Here is a 13,201-nt window from a genome sequence, read left to right as displayed (position 1 = left end):
GTTTTGTTGTGTGTGTATGTGTGTGTGTTTGCCAGCTGGCTCACCTTTCTCTCCAGTATTTCTGTTGTTACCCCTCACCCCTTACCCACCCCCTTACTAAATGCTAGATATGCTCTAAAAATACCCTGAAGAAGCCCTTATCCTTCAACACTATTTAACTATGGAACATATCAGGGTATTTTTGGATATTAGGTAAAAGGAAAGAATTGTTGAGCCTCTCTCGGCTCATGTGGTTTTATTCACAAACAGATTTATGTTACTTCAGTTCCCCAGATAATTTCCCTCCTCTGCTGGACTAGAAGCAGAAAAATTAAAATTGAAAATGAAAACCTAGTCCTGCCTGAAGTATAAAGACTTGTGGGAAGCCCCCTCACTCACTCCCCAAACCCCAAAAAATATTTCCCTAAGCTGACTGGAACAGCATACATTGTTTGTACTTTCTGAACATGTCCCAGTCAGTTTCTCTGCATGATCAGTGGTTTTTTTTGCTTTTTTCCAGTATTTTTTTTTTTAAAAAAACCCTACCTATTCGCCTATTTCCTGGTTGTTGGTCTCTCAGCCCTTGAAGACTTCCTGACCATGCTAAGATTTTAGGAAAAAGGCTGATTGGTGCTGCCATCTGCTGCAAAAGAGACCACTTGGAAAACCTTTTCGGAAGAGGAACATTGGGCAAATCCTATATCAGAGCAGTTTGGGAGACATAATACAAAGCATGACTTCAATTTCTCCTCATTCCTTCTTGCTAATGAAAGAGAAAGAGAAGGAAATGAAAGATTGGGAGAGGATGATCAATGTCACGATGATACGGACGTATGGTCTCGATGCTCCGAGACCGCAGCCAATATTTTTGCTGCTGGTGGTTCAATCGGACCTAAACTGTCCCGCAGAGATGGTGAACAGGAAGAAGATGTCTTGCTGTTCTCAGGGACATCGTAAAGTCGCTTATCGATCCAAGAAAAGTTCTTCAAGTCGGTGACAAAAAGTCAAAGCCACCAGGCTGATGAAGTCGAGGTGGCTTCGAAATGGAAGGATACAGAAAGAGAAAGTGTTTCCAGCTGGGGTAGGAATTTTTACCATTTTAAAAGAGACTGCCTATAAAAAAATTTAAAGTTAATTTAAATTTGAGAACAGAAGAAATAAGCTGCAGAATTAAGCTTGAATGGTTTTGGACAGTAGGTTATCTTACTTTTTATATGTTATTTTCATGGATGGAATTTATTCAAGCCTTTTAAAATGAATGGATTAAGTTTTCTTCTTCTTTTTCATTATTATTTTTTGCAACCTATGGACTAAAATTATCCTTCTTCATTACTGTGTGTGTATTTCCCTTTTTCATCTCAATTTCATTCAAGAATCTGACTATTTTAAAAAAACTTGGAATAAAAAAGATGCAAAAAGCAATTTAGCAAAATTTAGTGACAATATAGTTAAATAAATAAGTGATAATGATAATGTATATGTTCTGACCCCCTCTTCCATCCAGTAATGAATGCCGAGACAAGCTTAACTGGAATGTACTTTAATAGCAAGAAACTAAAATCTCAGTGGCTGAAAGCCAAGCATAACAAACAGATAAGGACCTTGGCAGCAGCTCAGACAAACCTTGCCAGCAATCCAGCCTGCCAAGGTAGTTACAAAATTTATCCAACTTTTAGTCAATGGGTTGACTTCTGCAAAGAGGGGTGTGTGCACAAGTAGTCTTTTAATAGTCTGGAGAGGAGCCTAATGACCACCAGCTGAGTGCAATTACCTCCTGTACTTGCACAACTGTTCCTGATGCCTATTAGCTCTTCAGTGCCGGGCATCCAGGAACAACTCACTACTGGCATCTGGGTCACTCTCCCTTGTCTCCTCCCCACTGGTCCAAGGCTCAGGTGCCTCCTGGTGGCCAACCAGCCTCTCTGCGCCGTACTCAGAGTCGGAACCCTGTCCAGGGTCCTCCACATCCTCCAGAGCCAACTCATAGAGCCCCTCGCTGTCGGAGTCTGGTGGCAGCTTCAACGGCTCCTGCTAGGCCGCAACACATATGTATTGCTATAAGTAATAATTGGATATGAATATTGAATGGTACCTATGAAAGGAAGATTAGAAATTTTTTTTGGATATATATATATATATATATATATATATATATGTATGTATGTATGTATGTATGTATGTATATATGTATATATGTATATATGTATATATGTATATATGTATATATGTATATATGTATATATGTATATATGTATATATGTATATATGTATATATGTATATATGTATATATGTATATATGTATATATGTATATATGTATATATGTATATATGTATATATGTATATATGTATATATGTATATATGTATATATGTATATATGTATATATATACTTAAAGTCACAACCCCTGGTATGCCCAAGTATGGGAGGAAGGTCACACTTCCACTCTCTGTCATTAGGCTCGTCACAAGAGACCATACAGACAGAAACCCAATATTTTTTACTGTTGCCTTTTTTGTTACATTTGTTATATTTATGCTGATAAATAAATTTGAGCTCTGTAGCTCAAATGGTTAACTCCCTGCCTGGGAGGCAATGGAGCACAGGTTCGATTCCCATTTGGGTATGGCTAGCTGATGAGAGCTAAATAGCTTGAAATAGATCTATACTAGTCTCCCTTTATTTATTTATCAGCATAAATATAACAAATGTAACAAAAAAGGCAACAGTAAAAAATATTGGGTTTCTGTCTGTATGGTCTCTTGTGACGAGCCTAATGACAGAGAGTGGAAGTGTGACCTTCCTCCCATACTTGGGCATACCAGGGGTTGTGACTTTAAGTATATACCTCCCACCCTGGCTGGCTGATAAAGGAGTCGTTCTCTGTAGCTCAAATGGTTAACTCCCTGCCTGGGAGGCAATGGAGCACAGGTTCGATTCCCACTTGGGTATGGCTAGCTGATGAGAGCTAAATAGCTTGAAATAGATCTATACTAGTCTCCCTTTATTTATTTATCAGCATAAATATAACATATGTATATATGTATATATGTATATATGTATATATGTATATATGTATATATGTATATATGTATATATGTATATATGTATATATGTATATATGTATATATGTATATATGTATATATGTATATATGTATATATGTATATATGCATATATGCATATATGCATATATGCATATATGTATATATATAAAGGTTAATAAAAAAGAACTAAGTTAAATTTAGTTAAGTTTCGTTTATTAGGGGGGAAATGTTATGATAATGGACACAGTCAAATAAAGGAGGGATAATGATAACAACGTATATACATATATGCATAGGTACAACATAAGGAAAGTGGTTGTAAATTGTAAACAGTGATTTGGAAAGGAGGTTTAGAAAATTTTGTTATTAAATATTATGGATGTTTAGCCAGAATAGGCCGTAAGGATTCAGTGTTATTGGAGGATATTAGAAATAACAAATGAAATGCCAGTATGCGGTTATGTATTAAATCTTGGTATATTTTATGATGAAGGATGTTTAAACAATTATAGTCAAATGAAAATGGAGGTATGATGATGGTAACATGTATAAATATATCTGAGTTAAAATACTTGAGTTAATATGAATGATGGTTGCTGACTGTGGAAGAGATGCACGAAAGTCTTTTATAAACAGCTGATACACTTTCTACAGTACGTAAAGAAGGAGGATTCTTTGTGTTTTGTCTGTTTTAAAAATTATATATATGTGTGTGTGTGTGTGTGTGTGTGTGTGTGTGTATGCAGGAAGGATCTTTCCTGCAACCTTTGAAGGAAGCGGTTGTAAAACCCCTCCTTAAGAAGCCCTCTCTGGACCCAGCTATCCTCAAAAACTACCGTCCAGTCTACAACCTCCCTTTCTTAGGGAAGGTTGTTGAGAAGGTGGTGGCCCTTCAGCTCCGACAGACCTTGGATGAAACTGATTATCTAGAATCCTTTCAGTCTGGTTTCAGGCCTGGATACTGTACCAAAACCGCGTTGGTCGCTCTGACCGATGATCTCTGGCGGGCCAGGGATAGAGGACATTCCTCTATCCTGGTGCTCTTTGACCTCTCAGCGGTCTTCGATACCATCAACCATGGTATCCTTCTGCAACGACTAGAAGAAGTGGGAGTGGGAGGCACCGTGTTACGGTGGTTGTCCTACCTCTCCGGCAGGTCGCAGTCGGTGTTGGTCGGAGGACAGAGGTCGACCCCTAGGCCCCTTGGGGAAAAGGGCGGCATATAAATGCAATAAATTCAATTCAATTCCCTTAAATATGGGGTGCCTCAGGGCTCGGTCCTGTCCCCCCTCCTATTTAACATCTACATGAAGCCACTGGGTGAGATCATTTGCCGGCACGGGATTAAATACCATCAATATGCGGATGATACTCAGTTGTATCTCTCTGCCCCGTGCCAACTCAGTGTAGTGGTGGAAGTGATGTGCCAGTGCCTGGAAGCTGTCAGGGTCTGGATGGGAGTGAACAAACTTGCACTCAATTCTGACAAGACTGAGTGGCTATGGATGTTGCCCCCCAAGAACAGTCCAGATATTCCATCTCTCAGGCTGGGGGGTGAAACTTTACACCCCTCAGAGAGGGTCTGCAACCTGGGTGTCCTCCTGGACCCGCAGCTGACATTAGAACATCACGTGTCAGCTGTGACCAGGGGGGCCTTTTCCCAGGTTCGCCTGGTGCACCAGCTGCACCCCTACCTGGATTGGAGGCACTTCAGATGGTCACTCACGGCCTCGTCACCTCAAGACTGGACTACTGTAACGTGCTCTACATGGGGCTGCCCCTGAAGAGTGTTCGGAGACTACAATTGGTCCAGAATGCAGTCGAGCAAGCGATATTGGGTGTGCCAAAATACACCCAAGTCACACCTATCCTCCGCGAGCTGCACTGGCTCCCTATTGGTCTCCAAATGCATTTCAAGGTGCTGGTTATTACCTTTAAAGCCCTACATGGCCTAGGACCCGGATATCTGTGAGACCGTCTTCTGCCGCATACCTCCCAAGGGCCAATAAGATCACACAGGGTGAGCCTTCTCCGGGTACCGTCGGCCAGTCAATGTCATTTTGTGACCCCCGGGGGAGGGCCTTCTCTGTAGCTGCTCCGACCCTATGGAATGATCTACCCCCGGAGATCTGGACCCTTCCCACTCTCACAGCCTTCCAAAAAGCTACTAAAACTGGGCTCTTCCGGCAGGCCTGGGGCTGTTGACCTCATTTATGAGGTCCAGCCCCGCCTAGATGGAATGTATGAAGTGATCTTTTAATCTGTTTTTACTCTTTCTATTTTAATTTTTTTATTTTTATCTTTGGGAATGTATTTCTGTAAGCCCCTCAGAATCCTTCGGGATTGGGCAGCCTATAAATTTATTAAACAGTTAAACATTAAACATATGTATGTGTGTGTGTGTGTGTGTGTGTGTGTGTGTATGTTTGTGTATGTATGTATGTATGTATGTATGTATGTATGTATGTATGTATGTATATATAGTATATATTAACATTGATTGAGTGAAGGCAAATATATGAGTCCAAGGATAATGTCTATGGAGATTCTCCTTCATTCAGGTCCTGGTTGTCCCAAAGGTGCTTTTTCAAGAGGCAACAGGACTTTCTTGGTTTTTCTTTGAAGATGTTTTGCTTCATCTCCAAGAGAACTGAAGAAGCTTCTTTTTTTTTATAAATATGTTTTATTTTCATTTTCATTTTCATTTCATACAGTCACATATATACTGTGCATAACCGGGGCCATATAACATTGAACAATAAACACAGCCATCCTTGTCAACAATACTCCCCAAAACACAAACCCAATATACCACTTCAACCCTCCATACACCCTTTCTTTCACCCCCTCCAACTTTCCTTTCTCCCCTACAACATTCCCCTCTACCCTATTTCCCTTTCCCCTCTATCACTCCTCTCTCCCAATTCACTCCCTCCCTTCCCTCTCACCCTCCCTCCGATCCTCTCTCCCACCCTCTCTACCCCTCTTTCTTCTTTCCTTCTGCTTCTCCCTTCGGTGTATTTCTACTATCTATCAATATATTCATCTTCCTACTTTTACACTAGAATTAAAAACGCAACAGTATACAAGTGCAATCATGTTACTTTAAAATCTAGCGCATACGATATTTCCCCCCTCCTCCCCTCCACCCTAGAACCCCACCTCCCTTCCCCCCCGGACTTCCCAGAGCCCGTACATGGTATAGCTTTTTATCAAACACAGTCTAAAATATATTAAAACCAAGGAAATTTTAAAAAAAGAAAAAAAAGTCAGTAAAATCTCTACGTTGAACTCAGCTTCTTGCCGTTACACAAACTTTAAGCAGTTTACATTATTCCTAATCTTAGTTGTTTGATTACCTGCAGGATTTCCCCAGAGGTTATTTGTTGGTTCAACTTTTGCCTGTACTCTTCTCTAGCCAGGGGTATTATCTCTTTATCTAAGTATCTGTCTATATCTAAACACTTAATTTTGTCCCCGTTGTACAATTCTGTAAAAAAAATATTCCTGGATGCCTTTTAAATCTCCTCCTGTTGAAATACCTCCTTCCCTCTATAACACAATTTGGATACATTTCAAATTTTTCTTTTAATTTCCTCTTCCAATTCTTTTCGTTTTTGCCCTTGTTTATGTCTATGTATTTTGTTTGTGTTCATCAGTACTCCTCTCATATACGCTTTACTTGCATCCCCTACAAATTCCATGAATGTACCCTTATTCGTATTCAGAACAAAGTATTCAAATAGCAATTTTTTACAATCATTAATATACTTTTCATATCTAAATAAACTCTCATTCGGCCTCCAAAAACTTCTTGCCTGCACTACCCTTCCCAATTCTGTCCAGACTGGGTTATGATCCGAAAGGACCCTCGCCGCAATCTTTGTCTTCTTCACCCTAGAAAATAAATCATTAGTGATTTGTATAAAATCAATCCTTGAAAGAGATTGCTGTCCATCAGAAAAAAGGGTGAAGTCATATGCCTCTGTGTTTCTTTCTTGCCAAACATTTCTCAATTCGAAGTCGTCCATCAAGTCTTTTTCCCTTCTAGAATTAGATCTAATGCGATATATCTTCCAAAGGGATCTGTTTCAATTAGTTCAGCCTTAATGTCTTTACTTAAGTATACAACTATACAATTTTTCTTTTCCGTAGCAGAGGTCACAAAATATTGACCAAGTTCGGGGTTGGACAAATATTTTTAATCAGTTGATTTGATATGAATTTCTTGCAAGCAAATTATATCGTTCTTGAACTGTTTGAGATAGTGAAATATTTTTTTTCTCTTCTGTAAAGAGTTCAGACCACAACTCCTTGGTCAATGGCCGGTGGTTATTGAGGTTGTTGCAATGTACCTTGTTTTCCCATTCGTCTGGTAGTCATACGGCTAGATCTTTGTTCCCTGACCTCTTGCCCTTCCGGAAGGGGGAAATGGTGCTTTTTGTCTGGTAGTTGTGTGATTTGCTGTTTATCTTGTCTTTCTCGTGGTCTTTCTCCAGATCCAGATGATTCAGGGTGTCCCACCTTCAGGATCTTGTAATAGAAATCTCGGGCTTCTCATACAGAGTTGAGACAATATTTTTGCTTATCAAATGTAATTATAATACCAAATGGCACATCCCATCTATACTGTATCTGACAGTTTCTGAGTTCTTCCACTAGAAAAGCATAATCTCTCCTGGCTCTTAGCATTTGGGGTGGTATTTCTTTCAAGACAATCAAGTCCTGTCCGCCAATTTGAAGCCTGGTATTATAAGACTCTTGTAGTATCATGTTTCTGAACTCTCTTGTAGCAAAGTATATAATTACATCTCGGGGAAGTTGCTTCTGTTTTGCCACCCAAGAGTTAGCACGATAAATTTTTTCAATCTGCCAGTCAAAGTTGGACCCTAGTCTTTCCACCAGACGGTCAAAAGCCTCTGAAAAAATCTGCTTCAAGTTCTCCTGTTTATCCTCGCGCAGCCGCCTGACTCTTAATGCAAGCTCCATCTGTGTTTACTGCATCATAACAATTTGTTTTTCAGCGTTTTCAACTCTTTGTTGCACCACTTCAGTTTTGGAAGTCAAGTTAGTGTTAACTTCTTCCAGAACCTCTAGCTTATCGTCCATTCCAGAAACATATTCTGTCAATACAGTTACAAGTCCCAGCATATCATCATTTGTTTTGGCAATCTTAGTATCAAGCTTTTCATATAAGTCTGCTTTAAGTTTCTTTATCTCCTCTCTGAATTCTCTGAAAGCTTTTGAATTCTGCTCTCTGAATTCTCTCAAAGTTTCAAAAAAAAGTTCTTTTGTTAGCAAATCTCCAGTAGGGGGCATAGAGGGTGGAAGCTGCGACTTTGTGCCAAAGTTTCAAAAAAAAGTTCTTTTGTTAGCAAATCTCCAGTAGGGGGCATAGAGGGTGGAAGCTGCGACTTTGTGCCAAGTGTGTGAGATGTACTCCTAGGAAGCGGTCTCCCCGAATTTAATTTTGATGCCATTATATCTTTTCTTCAAACAATTATTCAACAATTATTCAAACTCTACTGGCCCGCTGTGTAGCTTACGAGGAAAGAGAGTATTAAGTCCCCCCTTTATTTGTTCTTAGAGGTTTTTCAAAAGGTTTCAGAAAAGAACATTGTAACAAAGCAGGTTTCAAAAGATTAGCATTGTAACGAAACAGTTCAGCATATTAATCTCTGTTTGGAATGTCTCTATATTAACAAAGAGTCTTTTAAAACTTTTAAAAGTTGATAAGAAAAGTCTTGTAAGCTCTTCAGAGAAATGAAACTAATTAGTGAGAGATTGCTGGCTGGCTGTTCCTTTGATCTTTTTTATCACTGTTCTTTGCCGGATAATTAGGAATGTGGCACAATCACAATTTTAGGAGCTTATTTTTTAAGGAAAAAAACCCGTGCACGAAGGAAGTTCTTGTAAAAAGAAGCTAGGAATTTTTTTTTTAAAAAAGGCAGATAAGGTTCTCAGGTACGGACTCTGCTTGTATTAATCTCAAATAAATATATCAAAAGTTGTCCTAAGTGGGGGGATCCTTACTTTGCGCCGTAATAAATGCAGCCGGGGTTTCTGGCACGGAGATGTGATTCACCCTTTGGTCGGCCCCCCCTTCCATTCGCAGCAAAAAAAGCTGCAAACTTCAAAGAAAAGCTCTTACCAGCTGGATCTCTCTCTCACTCTTCTTTGCCTGAAGAATGAGGCATCTACCAGATATTTAGGCAGATAACGCCACCAGAACTGAAGAAGCTTCTTGAATGAGAAGCAAAACGTCTTCAAAGAAAAACCAGAAAGTCCAGTCTTCTGAGGATGCCTGCTGAAGCCCATCTTCAGGAAACTTTTCTCTACCAGAATATATGCTTCAGATTATTCTATGCTTCATACTTATGTGGTGCCTTCCCATTGGTTGAGTGGTGTGTTGATGGCTGGCAATTGGCTGTTCTTTCCTTGAGCTGCCAAGCCTCAGCTGCTAGGTACCTGATTGGGTTCCACCACAAATGCGCGCACAACAAAAGCGCGCCTGACTAAACCGCAGTGACTAAAGCGCGGTGAAAAAACCGTGTGACGAATGAGCGACTAATTAGCCCTAAAGCGCACCGACAAAAGCGTGCCGACAGAAGCGCGCTGTAATGGAACCCTAACCCTAACCCTAACCCTAACCCTAACCCTAACCCTAACCCTAACCCTAACCCTAACCCTAACCCTAACCCTAACCCTAACCCTAACCCTAACCCTAACCCTAACCCTAACCCTAACCCTAAATCTAACCCTAAACCTAACCATAACCATAACCCTAAACCTAACCGTAAACCTTATCTTAAATTAAATCGCGCTTCTGTCGGCGCGCTGTTGTCGGCTCGCTGTTGTCGGCTCGCTGTTATCAGCGCGCTTTTGACATTGCGGTTTTAGCGCCGCGGTGTTGTCGGCGCGCTTATGACGTTTGCGCTTTTGTCGGGTCACGCCTGATTGTCTGGTGGTAAATCAGCACACCTATTGACTGACGAGAGCTCCATTTCCTGGAGCCCTCGTCATCCCCGTTTAATGATTTCCCTGACTGTTTTTGTACCTGCTCAGCCAACAATCTTAATAGCTGCGAAATTGAATGCATATCCTTCTTCATTGCAATGTTAGGCTACCAATAGGTTTGGGTAATGTTGATTGACTTTCTATTTACCCACAACCTTAACACAGAATATGGTTTTTAAGATGCTAGTTTAATGAAAAGAAGGACCAGTGGTGACATGATTGAAGTCTTCCAATATCTCAGGGGCTGCCCCAAAGAGAAGGGAATCAAGCAATTCTCCAAAGTGTCTGAAGGCAGGACAAGAAACAAAGAACAGCATAGCATAGCATACCATGGAATAGGAATAGGAATAGGAATAGGAATGGAATGGAATAAACATATGTAGGATTTTTACAGTGAATCATCTGGAAGGGCCTTAGAACTGAGGTTACATGTGTAAGCACAAACTGCAGCAATCTGCAGAAAATATTTGCTTGTCAGCTATTCTTTGCTTGCAGTGTGTTCCCAGGCATGAAGGACACTGGATGATGAAACAAAGTATAACCTGCAACATTTTGATAACACTTGATTCATTCAGCTGCAACAACATGCACATTCTCACGAACACCAATGATGTAAGGACTAACCAATTATTGTGACTTGGAGACTTGTTAGCCAGTAATGATATAACACACAAGGTAGGTAGAACTAAAGAAGCTGCAAACACTATAAGAATGATGCTTCATGATTAATAATTTTGCTGTTGATTCTGCTATCTATGGAATGCTTTGTTCAATAAACTTTTGTTGGGTTAGCTATTCGTGGGTGGATTACATTCTTTCATCTTCAGCTTTGGGACCCTAATCACTACAGACATAGACAAATCACTGCATGTGAGGGAATTGAAATGCCCAATGGTCACCTGGAAAGGACCAATTACATGGTTTCTGGCTCAAATATCCGACCAGTTTACATGCAATATTGGCCAGGCAACTGAATGAAATTTTACAAAAGGGCCAAATTGATGAATGGTTGACAACTGGAAAAACATACTTGATTCAGAAAGATGCAACTAAAGGAACAACACCTGAAAACTACAGACCAATAACATGCTTGCCAACAACCTTCAAATTACTCACAGGCATTATTGCAGATAACATGATGGACTATTTGGAAACAAACAACATCTTGCCAGTAGAGCAAAAAGGCAACAAAAGAAGGAGCAGGGACACAAAAGATCAGCTTCTAATTGATAAAATGATATTAGAAAATTGTAAGAACAGAAAAACGAACTTGAATATGGTCTGGATTGATTACAAAAAGGCATTTGACTCACTGCCACATAGTTGGATTATAAAATGCTTAGAAACAACTGGCATTAGCAAAAATATTACATCCTTTACTGAAAAGGCGATGAAACAATGGAGAACTGAGTTGGCGGTAGGGCAGGGTCGCCGAGAAGGAACATGAAAAAATCGCAAAATACCAGGACTTAAAAATTGAAATTCAACGACTATGGCACAAACCAGCAGTGGTAATTCCAGTGGTAATTGGCACACTGGGTGCTATTCCAAAAGCACTGGAATTACATTTAAAACAGTTAAAAATTGACAAAATCACCATCAGTCAAATGCAAAAAGCCGCACTGCTTGGATCTGCACGCATATTACGAAAATACGTTACGACGTCCTAGGCCCCTGGGTGGGGCCCGACTAGTAACCAATGCCAAATCTGGCGAAACAACTGGCTGCTGTGATACAATTGTACAATAATAATAATAATGGGAATGGAAATGGAAATGGAGATGGAAATAGAAGAGAAGAGAATAGGACCTTGGAGGTCTTCTAGTCCAGCCCCCTGGTCACGCAGGAGGACCTATACCAGTGATGGGTATCCTTTTCCGGACTGAGTGCCCAAAGTGCGTGTGAATTGGTGTGAATGCGTACATGTGCGCCCAAACCTTCCAAATGCAATGTGCATGCGATCCCACGGCAAGTGACACGCCTCCTGTGCTTGCATACATGCCCCCCCTCACACATCCTGTCTTCTGCACATGTGCAGCAGGGACCTGAAACCCAGCTGGCCAGCGGGAGGCAAGCACTGTGGAGCTGAACTGAGGAGACAGCTTGTGTGCCCACAGAGAGGACTCTGCATGCCAGCTCTGGCACATGGGCCATAGGTTTACCACCACGGAGCTGTACCATTTCACAGAAGTGACTGTCTAGTCTCTTCTTAAACGGATGGAAACTAATGAAGGAGAGAAGCAAGCTGCAATTAAGGAGAAACACCCAGCGAGTCAGAACAATCAAGCAGTGGGACAACCAGTCTTCATAACTTGTGGTTGCTCCAACTCTGGAAATTTTAAATAAGAAGTTGGACAACCATTTGTCTGAAGTGATATAGAGTCACCTGCCTAAGCTAGGGGTTGGACTAGAAGACCTCCAAAGTCCCTTCCAACTTGGTTATTCTGAAATAATTGGAGAATTCCACTCAGTTCAAAGTTTATTCTAATTATGGCAATAGCTGTGATGCATGATAACAGCAGATAACTGTGTTCAGCGAGAGCATTGAAGATATCCATTTTTAATAAGGTATTTCTCTAACAGACACTGGGACTCTGAATGTAACACCATCTCATATTGTTGTTTAACATATTATCTTTTATTTCGTGCATAAAGTCTTTTCCAGTAATGAAACTGTTTTTGTCCAATCCAGGAAATGTCCAGCAAGTGAAGGGCAGCTCAAATGTCTGGAGAAACCGCAGATGCCTTGATATGCCCTGTAACCCCATAAGAAAGAAGGAATTGTTAGGTGCAAAACTGATTCCAGGGAGATCTGAAGCCACAAAAGTCATTCAAAGCGGAAGAGGTTAAGAAACTCCGAAATGGAAAAGCTGCTGGTGTCTAAAGCCACTGAAGCAAACTCCGCTCTGGAACCAGAAGCTGCATTGAATCACAAAAAACTTCACAACAAATTTTATTTCTTTCTTCATCTAAGTTGTCCATCTCACAAAGAAGAGATTCTGGAAGGTCTGCAAGGAAACTAAAATACAGGGAATCTTTGACCTGCGACTCCAGTCGGGTCCAAAACTTTTGTTGCTAAGCAAGATGGTTGTTAAGTGAGTGTTGCCCCAATTTACAACCTTTCTTGCCACCTTTGTTAAGTGAATCCCTAGAGTGGAAT

General features: G+C 40.6%; 1 protein-coding gene across 1 annotated transcript in view; it reads left to right on the top strand.

Moving 5' to 3' along the window:
• Positions 1-799: 799 nt before the first annotated feature.
• The window catches only part of LOC148045389 (maestro heat-like repeat family member 5), a 75,757-nt gene continuing 63,355 nt past the window's right edge, over positions 800-13,201 (top strand). The window contains exon 1 of the mRNA XM_087716198.1: positions 800-968. Within this exon, the coding sequence (XP_087572324.1) occupies positions 800-968 (169 nt within the window). The remainder of the gene's footprint in view (positions 969-13,201) is intronic.

The sequence above is a fragment of the Thamnophis sirtalis genome, unplaced genomic scaffold (assembly GCF_051295495.1).
Source record: "Thamnophis sirtalis isolate CommonGarterSnake01/CBP01778 unplaced genomic scaffold, rThaSir2_p1.2 scaffold_5, whole genome shotgun sequence".
Taxonomy (NCBI): Eukaryota; Metazoa; Chordata; class Lepidosauria; order Squamata; family Natricidae; genus Thamnophis; species Thamnophis sirtalis.
The sequence above is the reverse complement of the archived record's forward strand: the minus strand, read 5'-3'. Positions and strand labels throughout refer to the sequence as shown.